Here is a 22,522-nt window from a genome sequence, read left to right on the forward strand (position 1 = left end):
CAGTGCAACAAAGCCAGCAAATCTCTTCAAAAGCTTCTGATTGAAGGTGAGGTGTTAAGTGGAGATGAAAATTTCCATAATTAGAGAGAAAACTGGTTATCCAGCAAATAGGAAGTGATCAGTATGTCCAACAATGCTTGGAGTATAATGGGGCAGAGCAAGAATTAGAAGAGCATTGAGGGATATGCAGTGGGATATGATTTAAGTCCTTTGAAGTGGTAGCTAGGTGAGGGAGGAAAGGACTCAAATTGGCACCAAGAGCAGAGGTGTTTATGGAGGCAGCACAGCAAATTCATACCCAGTCACTCCACCTTGCACCCAAAATACAGAATCATTAGCAAGGTCAGAAAATTGATTTTGGGCAAACTTTTCCATCCAAAAGTATTGTGATCACTTCAGTTAAGGTCACACAATTGATACTGCTATCCACATCACTGAACTATGGCTTGGTAAAATACAATTTATTTTCAGCAAAAGCTGAGTTTTAAAAAGATGTTTGGATAGGAAACCAGTTAAGTCACTGATCAAATTAAATGTACAAATAAAATACCAAACAAAAAAAAACCCACCAAAAAAAGCACATAAATTGTAGATCAAAATCAAATAAAAACAGCCAGAAGATTTCCCAGCGTGTCCATTGATGGCTTTGGTCGAACATTTTAAAATGATTTCTGTAGCAGCTTAACATTTAAATAATTTTGTCTACACAATAGGTACTGCAGGTGAAGAAGAAACATTGAGGGCAGCTGCGGATTTAACTGTAAAATGGACACTTAATGCTGAAAGTAATTACCTGTGCAATCTGTATAAAGGTTTCTTGAGAGTACTGAGGCAGCGACATGTTGGGTACTTCTTTTAAACAGATTATTTGAAGATAAAGGTTCAACCAGCAAATAATAGTCACTGGACACAGTTCCCAGTTTAAGGCCTTAAAAAGAAGAAATATACATAAATCGTTTTGTACAAGCCGTTATTTGCAATTTTCTCAGCACCCTCTCCCTAGCACTTTTGCTGTTGTGCAACTGCAACATTAGATGAGAGAACCTTGCAGGAGTTTGATGCAGCTTCCTCTATTTTTAAGGATCCGCAATGTCTTTTTTATTAAAACAGCCTTCTTAACCAGTCCTGCTGTCAAAGCCTTGTGTTGTAAACCCTCTCGAAGTCTGTATTCTTTCACCCATAAAAATTGTACCATTCCTGGCCATATCACCTCCCTTCATTATTCCCACCAATATGTATCACTTCAAACTTCTCCGCATTAAATTTAATCTGCCCATTTCACCAATTTATGCCTCCCTGAAGTGTTGCTATCCTCGTTGTTTACATTCCCAGGACTAAATAAAAGTTGAATGGCAACATGCTAGGAGACAAGATTATCGCAGATTCATATAGCATAGGAGGGAATTGGTCCATCTTGCCAGAGCCATCTTTTTGAAAGATATTCAAATCAGTCCCAGCCCATGCACCATCTCTATGCCCCTAAAAGTTTTCCATTTCAAGTACAGAGAGTTACGACAAATCTGCTTCCTCTAACTGTTCAGGCAGTGCCACCCAGATCAATCATCACTTTATGGAAAAACGGTTACATGGTGGTAATGCCACTGGACCAGCAATCCAGAGACCCAGACTAATGCTCTGGGGACATGGGTTCAAATTGCACCATGGCAGCTGGTGGAATTTAAATTCTATTAATAAAATACGGATTTGAAAGCTAATCTCTGTAATGGCGACCATAAAACGCCCAGAGAACCGGGCTAATGCACTGGGGACACTAGTTCAAAATCACACTGAAAGATCTCATGGCATCGATTAGTGCAAAAACCCGCCTGGTTCATGTCATGATATTTATATAAACATATCATGGTGCAAACACACACACACACTGATGGACAGATCAATGGACCAATCAACACACACGCAACATCACAGCCAATCACCAGTGAGAGCACACGCACTATAAAACAGGGAACACCACAGTTCCCGCTCATTCCAGCAGGAGATAGCTCAGAGCACAGAGCTCACAGCATGCCACTCAGACATACACCATGTGCTGAGTGCCTCTCTAAGATAGTGCTAGGGCTGGGTCCACAGGTTAACTGGTAAAGTACGAACCACAGCCAGAAGTATACAGTAGATGTAAACAAGAATAATAAAACAGAGTTGTACCATCTACAACCGTGTTGGTTCGTTTGTATAGCAGAACACCCAACACAACAGTTCATATGTCCTTTAGGGAAGGAAATCAGCCATCGGCCTACATGTGTCTGCCGATCCACAGTAATGTGATTGACCTTTAAGCCATTCAGCTCAAGGTGCCCACAGCCCAAGAATAAAGAAAATTAAATAACTTTGTTAAACCTGCTCTCCCCCCCCCCCCCCTTTTTCTTTTGCCAATAAATTTACATCTTGGTCCTCTGGTTACTGGCCAATCGAAACAGTTACGCCAATTACCTCCCTAGTTTTCAAAACCTCTATTAAATCTCACCTCAACCTTCTAGAAACATAGAAAATAGGAGCCCCCATTCAGCCCTTCCCAAAATACTATATCTAACTACTTCTTGAAAATATACAGGGCAGGATTCTCCGTTGGATGACTCCGAAATCGTGAAACATGATTGTGCAGAGAATAGGTTCTAACCGAAATTTGTGGTGGGCGCTGATTTGCCACCAGATCGCAAATCGCAATTCTTCACCTTGACAGCGGCGTCAATGTGGTCCGGAATGCATGTACAGTAAATTTTGCATTTCAGCGGGCCTAACCCGGTATTCTCCGGTGCCTCCACGATTCTCCGCCTCTGATAGGCCGAGTTCCCAACGGCACGGTTCACTTGTGCTTTTAAAAATTGTGAAACTGGCGTCGTGGCTTGCGGGGGGGGGGGGGGGGGGGGGGGGGGGATGGTACGGAAAGTGTCCAGCATCACCATAGTTTTCTGACAGTTGTGCTGCTGGCCAGGGGGCTTCTGCCAGGGCCGGGGGGGGGGGGGGGGGGGGGGGGGGCTAGGAGGTGGGCGGTGGATGGGCAAGAAGCACCATTGCTGCAATCAGAAAGGCAGCCATGCACACCGCGGGTTGTATAGGCGTCCCCCCAGACCACTCCCAGAGATGCCTTCTGGCCCCAGCTGACGATTCAGCTGTATGGGCGTGCACCAGCACAACCAGTGCCATCTTGTTGGCTGGGATCAGTGCCTGTGGGAATTGTAATGTGTACATCTGTCAGCCTCCCCAAGTGTCAATCAGGGACCCGGCGAGTCCCACACTGTTTTTCATTGGAATCGATTGTGTTCCACGTGGCAATGGTGCTAGCCCCTCCCCAGTCGCTGAATCAGTCCAGGTTCGGCGCACGTTTTGCTGTTATGAAAGTCCATGAATTCTGACCCGGTGTCAACACTTCGGACTGGATTCTCCGTTTGGGAGACTATGTGCTGACGCTGACGTAGGAACAGTGGCTTTTTATGACCGAAAAGGCGGCGCAAAACGGCCATCAGTCCTCCATCTGGTGGGGGCTGGCAGGCACGCAGCGTAGAGCCCCCAGCTCTAGCTGCGGATACGGCTGCAGAAATAATACCACACACGCCCCACGCCGTCGGGAACTCGGCCCATCGGGGGTCCCAACGGCGTACTCGTTTTGGAGGGGGCGGAGCATCGCAAAAGCAGCACCGACCGATTTTGGCGGCAATGTGGATTCTCCGGCCGATCACCGAACTCTATTTCGGCGCTGGAGAATCCTTCCCTTAGCCTCAGGATTGAAGAATTCCGCCCACAATGTTTTGGCCTCAACTACTTCCTGGGGTAATGAATTCCACCAGCTAACCACTCTGGGTGAAGAAATTTCTCCTCATCTGTCCTAAATTGTCTACCGTTCATCCTCAGACTGTAACCCCTGGTTTTGGACACACCCACCATTGGGAACATCCTTCCTGCACCTACCGTCTAGTTCGGTTAGAATTTTACAGGTTTCTATGAGATTCCCCCCTCATTCCTCTGAATTCCAGCAAATATAATCCTAACCAATTCAATCTCTCTTCATACATCAATCCCACCATCGCAGGAATCAGTCTGGTAAACCTTCACTGCACTCCCTCCCTAGCAAGAACATCCTTCCTCAGATAAGGAGATGAAAACTGCACACAATATTACCCAGGTCTCATTGCACATTCCCTCTCCTATGTTATGGCCTTTCAGATAATAGTCTGCCTTCTCGTTTTTGTCTCACATTTCTCCAAATTGTACTGCATCTGCCATTCATTTGCCCACTCATCCAACTTGTCCAAATCACACGGAAGGATTTCTGCATCCTCCTCACAGCTCACCCTCCCATCCAACTGGAGGTCATCTGCAAATTTTATGATATTACATTTTGTTCCCTCATCTAAATCATTAATATTCATTGTGAACATCTGGGGTCTTAGCACCGGTCCCTGCGGTACCCCTCTAGTCACTGGCTGCCAATTTGAAAAAGACCCATTAATTCCTACTCTTTGTTTCCTGTCTGCCAACCAGTTTTCTATCCACCTCAATACATTACCTCTAATCTCATGCACTTTAATTTTACACACTAATCTCTTATGTGGGAATTTGTCAAAAGCCTTCTGAAAGTTCAAATATACCACATCCACTGGTTTCCCACTACTGACCCCAGGCTTACTTGTCTATAATTCCTCGTTTTCTCTCTACCCCCTTTTCTAAATAGTGAAGTTATATTATCTACCCTCCAATCTGCAGGGATTGTTCCAGAGTCTATAAAATCCTGGAAGATGACCACCAATGCATCCACTATTTCTAGAGCCACTTCAAGTGTTCTGAGATGTAGATTATCAGGCCCCAGGGATTTATCAGCCTTCAATCCCATCAATTTCCCCAAAACCATTTCTCTACTCAATTTGATCTCTTTCAGGTCCCCCTTCTCACTAAACCCTGCATTCCCCAACATTTCTGGTGTACAATGTGTCCTCGTTTGTGAAGACAGAATCAAAATAGGTGTTTGGTTCCTCAGTCACTTTTGTTCCCTATAATACCCCCGTTTCAGAGTGCAAGGGACCTACATTTGTCTTCAATCTTTTTCTTTTCACATACCTTGCATCGGGCAGGAGATACAAAAGTCTGAGAACACGCACAAACAGACTCAAAAACAGTTTCTTCTCTGCTGTTACCAGACTCCTAAACAACCCTCTTATGGACTGGCCTCATTAACACGACACCCCGTATGCTCCACCCGATGCCGGTGTTATGTAGTTACATTGTGTATCTGGTGTTGCTCTATTATGTATTTTCTTTTATTTCCTTTTCTTTTAATGTACTTAATGATCCGTTGAGCTGCTCGCAGAAAAATACTTTTCACTGTACCTCGGTACACATGACAATAAACAAAATTCAATCCAATCCAATCCTATAGAAACGTTTACAGCCAGTTTAAGTTCCCCGCAAGCTTACTCTCGTACTCTATTTTGCCCTTCTTAATCAATCTTTTGCTGAATTCTAAATTGCTCCGTTGTTTTTCTTGGCCAATTTGCAAACTTCTTCCTTGGATCGGATACCATCTCTAATTTCCCTTGCAAGACATGGATTGGCCACCTTTTCCATTTTACTTTCGTGCCAGACAGGAATAAACAATTGTTGTAGTTCGCCCATGCACTCCTTGAATGTTGGCCATTGTCTATCCACTGTCATCTCTTTAAGTAACATTTCCCAATCTATCACAGTTAACTTGCGCCTCATACCATTGTGGTTTCCTTTGTTAAAATTCAGGAACCTAGTCTCAGAATCAACTACTTCACTCTCCAGCTTGATGCAAAATTCTATCATATTATGGTAGCACTATAAATAACAATCTCTCGTCCATAACTGAAGTCCCTGACATCATTCTAGCAAACCACCCTTTCATGCTCTCGGAGTCCTAACATTCCTGGAAAACAGTGATTTCGAAATTGAAATGTAGATCCTCGGAGAGCAGAATAAAATGTGGGTCAAGAGCTTTGGGTGACCCCTTCACCTTCTGGATTATCAGGCTGCCCAGCCACACCCTTTCAAATAAGGCATTAAACCAAGGCCCCACCTGCCTGCTAAAGGTGGACATAAAAAGATCCCTTAGCACTATTTTGAACAGCGGGGGATTTATCCTCAGAATCCTGGTCAATATTTATCCCTCAATCAGCATCACAAAACACAGATGATCTGACCATTGCCACGCTGCTGTTTGTGCGGGTTTACGGAGTGCAAATGAGCAGCCACCATTTCCTGCATGACTACTCTTAAGTATTTCACTGGCCAGAAAGCATTTTAGTTGTCCAGTCGCAATGAAAAGCACTATATAAACGAAAGTCTTTCTTTTGGCCTCCCATTCTCTACTCTCCAGTACCCCATGATCCAGATATGTAGATCATTAAAATGGCATGAGCAAGTATAGAAAATAATCAGAAATGCTTATGGAATCCTGCTCTTTATATCTAGAGGACTGGAATACAAGGCTCTGGTTAGACTACACCTAGAGCATTGTGAGCAGCTCTGGACAGGACACCATCGGAAGTTTATATTTACATTGGAGGAGTGCAGCGTAGGTTCACCAAAATGTTACCAAGACTCCCAAGGTTAAATTGCGAAGAATCACACAAACTAGGTTTGCATTCCCTAACAGCACCGAGGACCCAGGTTTGATCAGTGTGGAGTTTGCACATTCTCCTCGTGTCTGCGTGGGTCTCACCCCCACAACCCAAAGATGTGCAGGGTAGGTGGCTTGGCTACACTAAATTGCCCCTTAATTGGGTACTCTAAATTTATTTTTAAAAAGGTTTGCATTCCCTGAAATTTAGACATTCAAGTGGTGATTCAAATGAAGCTTAAGATATTTAAGGGGAACAGCTATGTTAGATAGCGAAAGGCCATTTCCACTCATTGAGAAGGTTCAGTCCCCAAGTTAAATTTGAAGTTTGGAAATCTTAACATCAGGTTTAATTTCTGGAAAAATCATTGTTAAATTTAAAACCGAAATTTAGACGTTTGTTAACCAAAGGTATGAAGGAACACAGGACAGGTCGCAGGTCAGCCATGACCTATTAACTGACAAAACAGACACTATGGTCTAAATGGCCTCCAGTTCCTACATTACTTTATAAACTCCAGCTCATCCAAAACTCTGCTACCTGCATCCCATCTTGGACCAGTCCTCTTTAGCCCTCTGTACAGGATGACCAATATTGACTCCTTGTCCTCCAACAATCTCTTCCAGAACGATCTCCTTTAACCCTGCATTCCTTTAGCCTTGCCTCATATCTATCCTCCTCACTTCTTTTACGCCAACATTAGCAACATAACCTTTATGCCATCTAGGCCGTACATTCTATAATTCTGCCCCACAAGCTTTCCACTTACACACTCGACTTTTTTGAGGCATTCTTTAAAAACGACCAAACATTTGATCAATGCTCCTAATCTCGCCTCCTTCGGCTCAGCATCCATTTTTGTCAGATTATACCCGTTTCTCTACATCAACGGCACTATATAAATCCATGTGTCACAGGGGGAAAGCCATGCAATATGAGAGATCTGGCCTCACACTCGATCACGTGCACTTGATGTGCAAATCAAACCATGCTGCCACTAAACAATTATCCCACAGGGAAGTTTAAGAGGCAACCACACATGTGGCACGGTAGCATTGTGGATAGCACAATTGCTTCACAGCTCCAGGGTCCCAGGTTCGATTCCGGCTTGGGTCACTGTCTGTGCGGAGTCTGCACATCCTCCCAGTGTGTGCGTGGGTTTCCTCCGGATGCTCCGGTTTCCTCCCACAGTCCAAAGATGTGCAGGTTAGGTGGATTGGCCATGATAAATTGCCGAGTGTCCAAAATTGCCCTTAGTGTTGGGTGGGGTTACTGGGTTATGGGGATAGGGTGGAGGTGTTGACCTTGGGTAGGGTGCTCTTTCCAAGAGCCAGTGCAGACTCGATGGGCCGGGTGGCCTCCTTCTGCACTGTAAGTTCTATGATAATCTAGGATAATCTATGATGTGCAATTAAAGTTGCATACATTTGCCAGACTGGGCAAAGACAGATTTCCTTCCCTAAATGGCATTATCGAACTAGTGTTTTTTTTTTTTTAAATAAAGTGCATGGCAACAGTGGTGGCACCTCAATTGGTGCCTGCTCACCCTGTCCATCCCAGTTAGAAAATGACAAGTCATCAAGAGACGGGATGGGCTCGGTTGTGATGCCCATGCAAGACTGAATAACCGGACGATACTCAATACCTTTGTCAACACAAAAATAAAATAGCCCACTTGGACAAGACACGGGGCTGCCAGTAACATTGCAACAACACCCCATAGCAGTCAACATCTTCAGCGGAGAGGAAGCGAATGAAGTATTCAATTTGTATCAGATAACATACAGGGTACACTAGAAAAGTGGTTAGGTTACTGAAACAGGAACCCAGAGACCTGGACTAATACTCCAGGGAATGGAAAGCTCAAATCGCAAGGTCGTTCGAAACTAGACTTTGAATGTAGAAAAGGGCAGTAGAGAGAAATTTATACTAAATAGTGGGGGTGACTCCTCACGTGAGGGAAGCTTTGGTAAATTAAAGGGAAGGATGTTCTTGCTCTAAAGAAAGTGCAGCGAAGGTTTACCAGACTGATTCCTGGGATGGCAGGACGAACATATGAAGAGAGATTGAGTCAGTTAGGATGGTACTCGCTGGAGTTTATAATCTCATAGAAACCTATAAAATTCTAACATCACTAGACAGGGTAGATGCAGAAAGGATGTTCCCGATGGTGGGGAAGTTCATAACCAGGATCATAGTCTGAGTATACAGGGTAAACAATTTAGGACTAAGAGGAGGAGAAATTTCTTCACCGAGGGAGTGATGATCCTATGGAATCCGCTACCACAGAAAGTAGTTGAGGCCAAAACATTGTAGGTGGGATTCTCCGTTCCGCTGGCAGCGCGGCCACAGGTTTAACAGCGGCATGGGGTGGCCACAATGGGAAATCTCATTGGCAGGAAGAGAATCCCGTGACCGGTGAGGGCACGCCGCCCAGGAAAACAGGCTGGCGGACAGGAGAATCCCACCCTGCATATTTTCAAGGAGAAGCTAGATGTAGCTCTTGGGGCTAAAGGGATTCAAGGATATGGGGGGGGGGGGGAAAGAGAGAGAGAGAGAGAGAGAGCAGGAAGGTTACTATGTTGGTTGATCAGCCATGATCATAATGAATGGCAGAGCAGGCTCGAAGGCCCGAATGGCCTACTCCTATTTTCTATGTTTTTATGAAAGGAGAAGGCACGGTCGCACAGTGGTTTGCACTGCTGCCTCACAGCGCCAGGGTCCTGGGTTCAGTTCCGGCCTTGGGTCGCTGTCTGTATGGAGTTTGTACGTTCTCCCAGTGTCTGCTTGGATTTCCTCCGGGTGCTCCGATTGCCTCCCACAGACCAAAGATGTACAGGGTAGGTAAATTGGTCATCTAAATTGCCCCTTAGTGTCCAGGGATGTGAAGGAAGTATTGCAACAGCACATAAGACATTGTTTGCAAAAGTAATAAAACAAAGGGACTGAAAGCTCTGTATCTGAATTTGACCAATTGTCACCACAGATAGAAATAAATATCTTTGATCTGATAGCCATTACAAGAGACATGGTGGCAAAGTGACCAAGGCTGGGACAGGAATATTAAGGGATATTTGCTATTTTGAAAGGAAGACAAACTAGGACAAGGTGGTAGGGTAGCTCTGTTAAGGCATTCGTACAATAGAGAGATAACTTGGTTCTAAAGATCAAGATGTAGAATCATTTTGGGTAGAAATAAGAAATAGGAAAGGGAAGAAGTCACTGGTGGCAGTATTTTACAGGCCCCCTAACAGTAACTATACTGCAGGGCAGAGTATATGGGAAGAAATAATGGGAGCTTGTAAGAAAGATACCGGAATAATCACAGGTGGTATTTATTAACTACATATTGATTGGACAAATCATATTGGCAAAGGCAGCCTGGAAGAGGAGTTCAGAGTGCATTTGGGCCAATTTTTACAGTAGCATGCTCTAGATCCAACCAGAGCATGCTATTCTAGACCGGCTAATGTGCAATGAGACAGGATTAATTAATTACCTCCTAGTAAAGGAGCCTCTAGGTAGGAGTAATCATAACATGATTGAATTTCACATTCAGTTTCAGAACGAGTGGGTCGAAGACCAGTGTTTCAAACTTAAAAACAATTCCAAGCATGAAAACTGGCTAATATTAACTGGAAAATTAGGTCAAAGAGTAGGACACGGGCGATGCAGTGCAGACATTTAAGAAGATATTTCATGGAACAATAGGGCACGGATTAAAAAAAAGGCTTTCCCATTTAGTGCGGAGATGAGCAGAATTTGTTTTCTCTTTGCAGAAGAATATTCCACCGACTAACATCCCTGAGACCAGTGGAGGCAGGGTCAAATACTATTTCTAAGGATGAGCAAGATAAATTCATAATTGACAAGGGAGTCAATGATTTAGAAGTTAGATAGGAAAGTAGAGTTCAGGCCATAATCAGATCAACCATTCATATCAAACGGCAGAGCAAACTCGAAGGGCCAAATGGCCAACTCCTAGTTCATATGTAAATCAGTTAAAAGAAATCTGGAAATAAATGTTGGTACTTTGTGGCCACAAAGATGTTGAATTATTGTAAAAATCCAACTAGTTCAATAATGTCCTTTAGAGAACGAAACCCCCGGTCCTTAACCAGTCAGAGTAATGTGCAACTAGAGTCACACATGTACGTGGTTGACTCTCAACTTCCCTCTGAAGTGAAGTGATGACAGGCCCACCAGCAGTTTCACAGGCCAACTAGGGATAGGCAATTGTCAGCTGCGCAAGCAATGGCTAGTGTCAGCCGGGTTCAATGAGTAACACGCCTGCCTCAAGAGTCAGAAAGTTTGGGGTTCAAGTCCCATTTTAGAGACTAGAACACAAAACTCTCACCTGGCATACTAGTGCAATACTGAGAGCATGACACACTGTCTTATGCACTGTCTTTTAAATGAGGTATTGAATAAATGTTAAAAGTCTCCCCTCGGGTGGCAAAGGTGCACAGTGGTTAGCATTGCTGCCTCACTGCACTGAGCACCTGGGTTCGAACCCTGGCTCTGGGTCACTGTCCGTGTGGAGTTTGCACATTCTCCGTGTCTGCATGGATGCCACCCCCACAACCCAGAGATGTGCAGGAAGGTGGATTGACCACGCTAAACTGCCCCTTAATTGGAAAAGAAATTGTGTACGCAATTTATTTTAAAAAAGTCTCCCCTCAAGTAGGAAGTCACTTGGCACTATTTTTTGAAGAGAAGATATTCCTGGTGGTTTGGCCTATATTTAGGCCAAAAATCAGCATCACACAAAAAAAAACTGGTCATTATTACATTGCTTTTGGAAGCTTGCTGTGCATAAACATAACAGGTGGGAGTCTCTGACCCCCGGAGAATCGCCGGAAAGGGGGGGGGGGGCGGCATGAATCCCGCCCCAACCGCCGGATCCCTAGCGCCGGTTTTTCAGCGGGGGCGGGAATCGCGTTGCACCGGTCGTGGCCCGTTGGCACCGCCCCCCCCCCCCCCCCCGGCAATACTCCGGCCCCGCGATGGGCCGAGTGGCTGCCCATTTTCAGCGGGCCTCGCTGGCATAAAATACACCAGGTCCGCCCCAGCAGGATCTGGCTCTGCGGGCGGCCTGTGGAGTGCTCCGGGGAGGGGGGGGGGCTGTGGGCTCGCCCGCGATCGGGGCCCAGCGATCCGCGGGCGGGGCTGTGCCGTGGGGGCACTCTTTCCCTCCGCGCCGGCCTGTGTAACGGTCCGCCAAGGCCAGCGCGGAGAAGAACCGCTCCTGCGCTGGGATGACGCCAGCATACGCTGGCGCTCCCGCGCATGCGCCAACTTGCGCCAGCAGAGGCCCTTCGGCACCGGCTGGCGCCAACCCCGCCGATGCTGGCCTAGCCCCTAAACGTAAGAACTAGGAGCAGGAGTAGGCCATCTGGCCCCTCGAACCTGCTCCACCATTCAATGAGATCATGGCTGATCTTTTGTGGACTCAGCTCCACTTTCCGGCCCAAACACCATAACCCTTAATACCTTTATTCTTCAAAAAACTATCTTTATCTTAAAAACATTTAATGAGGGACTTCCGGGTGCGGCGATGACCAGCTAAGTCGCACGTTTCGGCAGCTCCCGGTGGAACTGACTTTTGGGCTCTTAATAGGAGTCCCATCGGCAATTTTAACGGCAAATAACACTGTGCGGTAATCCAGAAGGGAATCCCCCCTGGACACGGATGGAAAAAAGAGAGGAAAGTAGCCGGATTGCGGTGGATCCTCTAGAGCAGCGGCCAGGAAGGCAGGCACATAGCAAGATGGCGTCGGAAGGAGGCAGTTTAATATGGGGCCCTGACCTACAAGAGTTCCTGCGGCGTTGCGTAGATGAACTCAAAAAGGAGATGAAGAAGGAGCTGTTGGCCCCGATATTACAAGCAATTGAGAGGCTAAAGGAGGAGCAAAAGACCCAGGAACAGGAGCTTCAGGTCGTGAAGGCAAAGGCTGCTGAGAATGAGGACGACATACAGGGCCTGGTGGTGAAAACGGAGATCCACGAGGCACAACACAAAAGATGTGTGGAAAGGCTGGAGGTGCTGGAGAATAATGCGAGGAGGAAGAACCTAAGGATTCTTGGCCTTCCCGAAGGTGCAGAAGGGGCGGACGTCGGGGCATATGTGAGCACGATGCTGTACTCGTTAATGGGATCGGAGGCCCCAACGGGTCCGCTGGAGGTGGAGGGAGCCTATCGGGTTATGGCGCGAAGACCGAGGGCTGGAGAAATTCCTCGAGCAATAGTGGTGAGATTTCTCCGATATAAGGACAGAGAGATGGTCCTCAGATGGGCAAAGAAAACTCGGAGCAGTAGGTGGGAGAACGCGGTGATCCGCGTATATCAAGATTGGAGTGCGGAGGTGGCGAGGAGGGCAAGCTTTAATCGGGCCAAGGCAGTGTTGCATAAAAGGTCAAATTCGGAATGCTGCAACCGGCAAGACTGTGGGTCACACATCTAGGGAAACACCACTACTTCGAAACGGCAGATGAGGCGTGGACATTTATTGTCGAGAAGCTGGAGTGAGCGGGCCAGAAAAAGAACATTTGGGACAAAGGTGGGGGGTGAATATGTGGGATGAAGGGGGGAAAAGGGGGAAAGAGATGACTTCCCAAGTTGTTAAACCTGTAACCCTGTAACTTCTCTCTCTTCCCCATGTCGTGGGGGAGGGGGTGAGGGAGGATGAGGAGCTGAGGGCGCCGTCCATTGGGGGCGGGGCCAAAAGGGAAGCGCGGGCTGTGTTCCCGCGCTATGGTAATCATAGCGGGAACAGGGAAGCAGGAAGGAGGGGGCCTCGCACAGTGCGAGCCGAGGTCACGGGGGGAAGCCGAGGTCGGCCAGAGTTTGCTGACTTCTGGGAGCAACATGGGGGGTGCAATTACGCTAGCCTGGGATCTAGCGGCGGGGGGGGGGGGTTTAACTGGGTTGCTGCTGCTGGGGAGAAGGGGGAGCTGGTATGGGAAGGGGGGGGGGGGGGCACCGCCTGGGGGGGGATACAGCTACGTGGGAACCGGGTGAGGAGCTGGATTGAAAAAGGAAATGGCTAGTCGTCAAGGGGGGGGGGGTAAAGAGCCCCCCAACCCGGTTGATCACGTGGAATGTGAGAGGGCTGAACGGGCCAATTAAGAGGGCACGGGTACTCGCACACCTAAAGAAACTTAAGGCAGATGTGGTTATGCTTCAGGAGACGCATCTGAAGCTGATAGACCAGGTTAGACTACGCAAAGGATGGATGGGGCAGGTCTTTCATTCGGGGCTAGACGCAAAAAACAGGGGGGTGGCCATACTAGTGGAGAAGCGGGTAATGTTTGAGGCAAAGACTATAGTGGCGGATAGTGGGGGCAGATACGTGATGGGGAGTGGCAAATTGCAAGGGGAGGCGGTGGTATTAGTGAACGTGTATGCCCCGAACTGGGATGATGCCAATTTTATGAGGCGTATGTTTGGACGAATCCCGGACCTAGAAGTGGGGAAGTTGGTAATGGGTGGAAACTTTAATACGGTGCTGGACCCAGGGCTGGACAGATCGAGGTCCAGGACCGGAAGGAGGCCGGCTGCAGCTAGGGTGCTTAAGGATTTTATGGAGCAGATGGGAGGAGTAGATCCCTGGAGATTTAGTAGACCTAGGAGTAAGGAGTTTTCGTTTTTCTCCTATGTACACAAAGTATTTTCATGAATAGATTTTTTTGTTTTGGGAAGGGCACTGATCCCAAAGGTGACGGGGACGGAGTACACGGCTATAGCCATCTCGGATCACGCTCCACACTGGGTGGACCTGGAGACAGGGGAAGAAAAACAACAGCTGCCACCCTGGAGAATGGACATGGGATTATTGGCAGATGAGGGGGTGTGTTTAAGGGTGAGGGGGTGTATTGAAAGGTACTTGGAACTTAATGATAATGGGGAGGTACAGGTGGGAGTGGTCTGGGAGGCGCTGAAGGCAGTGGTTAGAGGGGAGCTGATATCTATTAGGGCACATAAAGGAAAGCAGGAGGGTAGGGAAAGGGAGTGGTTGTTGAAAGAACTTCTGAGGGTGGACAGACAATACGCAGAGGCACCGGAGGAGGGACTGTACAGGGAAAGGCAAAGGCTACATGTAGAATTTGACTTGTTGACTACGGGTAATGCAGAGGCACAATGGAGGAAGGCACAGGGTGTACACTGCGAATATGGGGAGAAGGAGAGTAGGTTGTTGGCCCACCAACTGAGGAAAAGGGGAGCAGCGAGGGAGATGGGGGGGTGAGAGATGAGGAGGGAGAGATGGAGCGGAGAGAGTAAATGGAGTGTTCAAGGCATTTTACGAAAGACTATATGAAGCGCAGCCCCCGGACGGGAAGGAGAGAATGATGTGCTTTCTGGATCAGCTGGAATTTCCTAAGGTGGAGGAGCAGGAGAGGGTGGGGCTGGGAGCACAGATTGAGACAGAGGAAGTAGTGAAAGGGATTGGGAGCATGCAGGCGGGGAAGGCCCCGGGACCAGACGGATTCCCAGTTGAATGCTATAAGAAATATTTGGACTTGCTGGCCCCGCTACTGATGAGAACCTTTAATGAGGCGAGGGAAAGGGGGCAGCTGCCCCCGACTATGTCAGAGGCAACGATATCGCACCTCCTAAAGATGGAAAAAGACCAACTGCAATGCAGGTCATACAGGCCCATTTCCCTCCTGAATGTGGATGCTAAGATTCTGGCCAAGGTAATGGCAATGAGGATAGAGGAGTGTGTCCCGGGGGTGGTCCATGAGGACCAAACTGGGTTTGTGAAGGGGAGACAGCTAAATACAAATATACGGAGGCTGCTAGGGGTAATGATGATGCCCCCACCAGATGGGGAAGCGGAGATAGTGGTGGCGATGGATGCCGAGAAAGCATTTGATAGAGTGGAGTGGGATTATTTGTGGGAGGTGTTGAGGAGATTTGGCTTTGGGGACGGGTATATCAGGTGGGTACAGTTGCTGTATAGGGCCCCGATGGCGAGCGTGGTCACGAATGGACGGGGGTCTGACTATTTTCGGCTCCATAGAGGGACGAGGCAGGGATCTCCTCTGTCCCAGTTATTGTTTGCACTGCCGATTGAACCCCTGGCCATAGCAGGAAGTGGAGGGGAGTACTTAGGGGGGGGGGGGAGAAGAACACCGGGTATCTCTGTATGCGGATGATTTGTTGCTATATGTGGCGGACCCGGCAGAGGGGATGCCAGAGATAATGCGGATACTTGGGGAGTTTGGGGATTTTTCAGGGTATAAACTGAACATGGGTAAAAGTGAGTTGTTTGTGGTGCATCCGGGGAAGGAGAGCAGAGAGATAGAGGATTTACCGTTGAGGAAGGTAACAAGGGACTTCCGGTACCTGGGGATCCAGATAGCCAAGAATTGGGGTACATTACATAGGCTTAATTTAACACGGTTGGTGGAACAGATGGAGGAGGATTTCAAGAGATGGGACATGGTGTCCCTGTCATTGGCAGGTAGGGTGCAGGCGGTTAAAATGGTGGTCCTCCCGAGATTCCTTTTTGTGTTCCAGTGCCTCCCGGTGGTGATCACGAAGGCTTTTTTCAAAAGAATTAAGAGCATTATGAGTTTTGTGTGGGCTGGGAAGACTCTGAGAGTGAGGCGGGGATTCTTGCAGCGTAGCAGGGACAGGGGGGGGCTGGCACTACCGAGCCTAAGTGAGTACTACTGGGCCGCCAATGTTTCAATGGTGTGTAAGTGGATGGGAGAAGGGGAGGGAGCGGCGTGGAAGAGATTGGAGAGGGCGTCCTGCAGGGGGACTAGCCTACAAGCTATGGTGACGGCACCGTTGCCGTTCTCACCGAAGAAATACACCACAAGCCCGGTGGTGGTGGCTACATTGAAAATCTGGGGGCAGTGGAGACGGCATAGGGGAGGGATGGGAGCTTCAGTGCGGTCCCCGATAAGACACAATCATAGGTTCATTCCGGGGAGAACGGATGGGGGATTTGGAGCATGGCAAAGAGCTGGGGTAGTACAACTAAGAGATCTATTTGTAGATGGGACGTTTGCGAGTCTGGGAGCGCTGACGGAGAAATATGGGTTGCCCCAAGGGAATGCATTTCAGTATATGCAATTGAGGGCTTTTGCGAGGCAACAGGTGAGGGAATTCCCACAGCTCCCAACGCAGGAAGTGCAGGATAGAGTGATCTCAGAGACATGGGTGGGGGACGGTAAGGTGGCGGACATATACAGGGAGATGAGGGACGAGGGGGAGATCATGGTAGATGAGCTGAAAGGGAAATGGGAAGAAGAACTGGGGGAGGAGATTGAGGAGGGGCTGTGGGCTGATGCCCTACGAAGGGTAAACTCATCGTCCTCGTGTGCCAGGCTAAGCCTGATATAATTTAAGGTGCTACACAGGGCGCTTATGACTGGAGCACGGCTTAGTAAATTTTTTGGGGTAGAGGATAGGTGTGCGAGATGCTCGAGAGGCCCAGCAAATCACACCCACATGTTCTGTTCATGCCCGGCACTACAGGGGTTCTGGGTGGGGGTGGCAAAGGTGCTTTCGAAGGTGGTGGGGGTCCGGGTCGAACCAAGCTGGGGGTTGGCTATATTTGGGGTTGCAGAAGAGCCGTGAGTGCAGGAGGCGAGAGAGGCTGACGTGTTGGCCTTTGCGTCCCTTGTAGCCCGGCGCAGGATATTGTTAATGTGGAAGGAAGCCAAACCCCCGGGTGTGGAGACCTGGATAAACAACATGGCAGGGTTTATAAAGTTAGAACGGATTAAGTTTGTGTTAAGGGGTTCGGCTCAGGGGTTCACCAGGCGGTGGCAACCATTCGTCGACTACCTCACAGAAAGATAGAGGGAATGGAAAAGAAGTAGACAACAGCAGCATCCCGGGGGGGGGGGGGGGGGAGAAAATCGGACGGACTCTCGGGGATATATATATATATATATATATAATAATACAGGTATTTGGTATATGTAATTGTATATTGGATTGTATTTTTGGAGAGTATTTATTTTGGACAAGGCAGTTGCCATTTAGTTTTGTTTTTGTTTATATATTACTTATTTATTTGTTTAAAACTGGCCACGGTTATTTATATTGTTTTATTGTTGTGTAAAAGAAACACTACGTATTGTTATGTTTGGCCAAAAAACTTGAATAAAATATATATTTTTTTTAAAAACATTTAATGAAGGAGCCTCAGCTGCTTCACTGGGTAAGGAATTTCATAGATTCACAACCCTTTGGGTGAAGAAGTTCCTCCTAAACTCAGTCCTAAATCTACTTCCCCTTATTTTGAGGCTATGCCCCCTAGTTCTGCTTTCACCCGCCAGTGGAAACAACCTGCCCGCATCTATCCTATCTATTCCCTTCATAATCTTGTATGTTTCTATAAGATCCCCCCTCATCCTTCTAAATTCCAACGAATACAGTCCCAGTCTACTCAACCTCTCCTCGTAATCCAACCCCTTCAGCTCTGGGATTAACCTAGTGAATCTCCTCTGCACACCCTCCAGTGCCAGTACGTCCTTTCTCAGGTAAGGAGACCAAAACTGAACACAATACTCCAGGTGTGGCCTCACTAACACCTTATACAATTGCAGCATAACCTTCCTAGTCTTAAAACTCCATCCCTCTAGCAATGAAGGACAAAATTCTATTTGCCCTCTTAATCACCTGTTAACCAACTTTTTGCGACTCATGCACTAGCATACCCATGTCTCTGCACAGCAGCACCTTTTAATATTTTATCATTTAAATAATAAGCCCTTTTGCTGTTATTCCAACCAAAATGGATAACCTCATATTTGTCAAAATTGTATTCCATCTGCCAGACCCTAGCCCATTCACTTAACCTATCCAAATCCCTCTGCAGACTTTCGATATCCTCTGCACTTTTTGCTTTACCACTCATCTTAGTGTCATCTGCAAACTGGGACACATTGCCCTTGGTCCCCAATTCCAAATCATCTATGTAAATTGTGAACAATTGTGGGCCCAGCACTGATCCCTGAGGGACACCACTAGCTACTGATTGCCAACCAGAGAACACCCATTATTCCCCACTCTTTGCTTTCTATTAATTAACCAATCCTCTATCCATGCTACTACTTTCCCCTTAATGCCATGCATCTTTATCTTATACAGCAACCTTGTGTGGCACCTTGTCAAAGGCTTTCTGGAAATCCAGATATACCACATCCATTTGCTCCCCGTTATCTACCGGACTGTTAATGTCCTCAAAAAATGCCACTAAATTAGTTAGGCACGACCTGCCCTTTATGAACCCATGCTGCGTCTGCCCAATGGGACAATTTCCATCCAGATGCCTCGCTATTTCTTCCTTGATGATAGATTCCAGCATCTTCCCTACTACCGAAGTAAAGCTCACTGGCCTATAATTACCCGCTTTATGCCTACCTCCCTTTTTAAACAGTGGTGTCACGTTTGATAATTTCCAATCCGCCAGGATCACCACAGTCTAGTGAATTTTGGTAAATTATCACTAGTGCATTGGCAATTTCCCTAGCCATCTTTTAGCACTCTGGGATGCATTCCATCAGGTCCAGGAGACTTGTCCACCTTTAGCCCCATTAGCTTGCCCATCACTACCTCCTTAGTGATAACAATCATCTCAAGGTCCTCACCTGTCATAGCCTCATTTCTATCGGTCACTAGCATGTTATTTGTGTCTTCCACTGTGAAGACTGACCCAAAAAGCCTGTTCAGTTCCTCAGCCATTTCCTCATCTCCCATTATTAAATCTCCCTTCTCAGCCTCTAAAGGACTGATATTTACCTTAGCCACTCTTTTTTGTTTTATATATTTGTAGAAACCTTTACTATTTGTTTTTATATTCCGAGCAAGTTTACTCTCATAATCGATCTTACTCTTCTTTATAGCTTTTTTAGTAGCTTTCTGTTGCTCCCTAAAGATTTCCCAGTCCTCTAGTCTCCCACTAATCTTTGCCATTTTGTATGCTTTTTCCTTCAATTTGATACTCTCCCTTATTTCCTCAGATGTCCATGGTCAATTTTCCCTCTTTCTACCGTCCTTCCTTTTTGTTGGTATAAACCTTTGCTGAGCACTGTGAAAAATCACTTGGAAGGTTCTCCACTGTTCCTCAACTGTTTCACCATAACGTCTTTGCTCCCAGTCTAACTTATCTCACTCTTCTCTCATCCCATTGTAATCTTTGCTTAATCACAAAACACTAGTGATTGATTTTACCTTCTCACCCTCCATCTGTATTTTTAATTCCACCATATTGTGTCGCTCCTTCCGAGAGGATCCCCAACTATGAGATCATTAATCAATCCTCTCTCATTACACAGGATCAGATCTAGGACCGCTTGTTCCTCGTAGGTTCCATTACATACTGCTCTAGGAAACCATCGCGGACACATTCTATAAATCCCTCCTCAAGGTTGCCTTGACCGACCTGGTTAAACCAATCGACATGTAGATTAAAATCCCCCATGATAACTGCTGTACTATTTCTACATGCATCAGTTATTTCTTTGTTTATTGCCTGCCTCACCATGTTACTATTTGGTGGCCAATAGACTACTCCTATCAGTGACTTTTTCGCCTTACTATTCCTGATTTCCACCCAAATGGATTCAACCTTATCCTCCATAGCACCGATGTCATCCCTTACTATTGCCCGTATGTTATCCTTAAATAACAGAGCTACACCACCTCCCTTACCATCCACTCTGTCCTTCCAAATAGTTTGATACCCTCGGATATTTAATTCCCAGTCGTGACCATCCTTTAACCATGTTTCAGTAATGGCCACTAAATCATAGTCATTCAGGATGATCTGCGCCATCAACTCATTTACCTTATTCCGAATACTACGAGCATTCAGGTAAAGTACACTTATGTTGGCTTTTATACCTGTTTTGAATCTTAACACCTCGATCAGTAGCCTCTCCCAAGTTATATTTCCTCTTTTAGTATTACTGGGCCTATTCATGGAGCTCCCCTCAGTCACTGTACCTTGTACTGTCGCCCTTTTTGATTTTTGACTGTGGCTTCTCTGCTTTACACTTCCCCCCCCCTTACTGCCTTTTGTTTCTGTCCCTGTTTTACTACCTTCTGACTTCCTGCATTGGTTCCCATCCCCCTGCCACATTAGTTTAAACCCTCCCCAACAGCTCTAGCAAACCCCCCCCCCTAGGACATCAGTTCCAGTCCTGCCCAGGTGCAGACCATCCGGTTTGTACTGGTCCCACCTCCCCCAGAACTGGTTCCAATGCCCCAGGAATTTGAATCCCTCCCTCTTGCACCATCTCACGAGCCACGCATTCATCCTATCTATCCTGACATTCCTACTCTGACTAGCTCGTTGCACTGGTAGCATTCCTGTGATTACTACCTTTGAGGTCCTACTTTTTAGTTTAACTCCTAACCCCCTGAATTCAGCTTTTAGGACCTCATCCCCCCAGAATGTCCTGAAGCCGCTCCGAGACATCCTTGACCCCTGCACCAGGGAGGCAACATACCATCCTGGAGTCTCAATTGCGTCCACAGAACCGCCTGTCTATTCCCCTTACGATTGAGTCCCCTATCACTATAGCTCTGCCATTCTTCTTCCTGCCCAGCTGCACAGCAGAGCCAGCCACAGTGCCATGAACCAGGCTGTTGCTGCCTTCCCCTGGTGAGCCATCTCCCACAACAGTATCCAAAGCGGTATATCCGTTTTGCAGGGAGATGACCGCAGGGGACACCTGCACTGCCTTCCTACTCTTGCTCTGTCTTTTGGTCACCCATTTTCCATCTCCCTCAGTAACTTTCACCTGCGGTGTGACCAACTCGCTAAACGTGCTATCCATGACGTCCTCAGCATCGCGGATGCTCCAAAGTGAGTCCATCTGCAGCTCCAGAGCCGTCAAGCAGTCTAACATCGGAGGATTCCGCACCTTCCGGCGGCCTGACGCTGGAGTGGTTCACGCCACGCCTCGATGCCAGTACGGCCCGCCCCGTCGGTTAGGGGAGAATCCCGCCCAACATGTTTGCTATATTGCACAAGTACTTCATTGGTTCCAAAGACTTCAGGGTGCCCCATAGTGTGTAAAAAGTGCCATGTGAAAAGTGCCATATAAAGGCAAATCTCAGTGCCATGTCCAGAGAATGAATGAAAAAAAAAAGTTATCTTGATCAACATCAATAAGTGCCAGATAAAACATGTGACGCCACTGCCCGAAAGGTACTGGGCTCAATTTTGTGTTGTAAACCATTGTGAAAAAACAATCTCAGACTGCTTACCTTTAGAATAATCAATTCCATATCAAGTATTTCAACTTCTGTACATGCACCGTCTGTGACATATGCAAATTCATTCAACTTGGGAGGGTAGATTTCCTGAAAGGATAGAAATGTAAAGTCAAACCGGGTTTGCCAAACAAGTTAAATATAGTCCATGTCAGGTTTTATCAATGGAATGTACGTAGCCAATAGACATTAAACGGTTTTGCTTAAAAGGAGCTCATTTCAAATGGGTGGTAATCATGATTTACTCCCATCACCCCCATCAACACTATATGATACTCATAATATAAACGGGTTGTATGTTCCTGTCGAAGTAGCTTGCGGGCTGAGGTGGTGTGGCCAACCCCTGCCCTCGCTGTCAACAAAGATGTTGAGACCCCTGCCGCTGCCATTAAATTCAACCCCCCACTTCTTAGCAAAACATTCCAACTAAGCGATGGGTATTTCGGTCACTTATTCTGCTCTAACCATATTTTAACACAGGCAGTTTCAAAGTCGGGGGTGCGACCCGCGGGTGGGTCGCAAGCGGGTGTCGGGTCGCGGAGCCGTCCGTAACAATGCCAGCTGCTGCAGCCTTCAAAAAGGCTGCAAGCATATAAAAAGAATGCGGCCGCACTGCAGAGTTTTGCGCATGCGAAGTGCGGCCGCATTTTTTAAAAATATGCTTGCAGCCTTTCTGAAGG

The 22,522-nt window shown here is 47.0% G+C and overlaps 1 protein-coding gene across 1 annotated transcript in view; it reads right to left on the reverse strand.

Moving 5' to 3' along the window:
• ccne2 (cyclin E2) overlaps nucleotides 1-22,522 on the reverse strand; it is a 40,323-nt gene that overhangs the window by 8,662 nt on the left and 9,139 nt on the right. Inside the window, exons 8-9 of the mRNA XM_072468067.1 lie at nucleotides 21,837-21,932; nucleotides 794-928 (exon numbers count right to left, since the gene is read on the reverse strand). Of these exons, the coding sequence (XP_072324168.1) occupies nucleotides 794-928; nucleotides 21,837-21,932 (231 nt within the window). The remainder of the gene's footprint in view (nucleotides 1-793; nucleotides 929-21,836; nucleotides 21,933-22,522) is intronic.

Source organism: Scyliorhinus torazame, chromosome 11 (assembly GCF_047496885.1).
Source record: "Scyliorhinus torazame isolate Kashiwa2021f chromosome 11, sScyTor2.1, whole genome shotgun sequence".
In the NCBI taxonomy this organism is placed as follows: domain Eukaryota; kingdom Metazoa; phylum Chordata; class Chondrichthyes; order Carcharhiniformes; family Scyliorhinidae; genus Scyliorhinus; species Scyliorhinus torazame.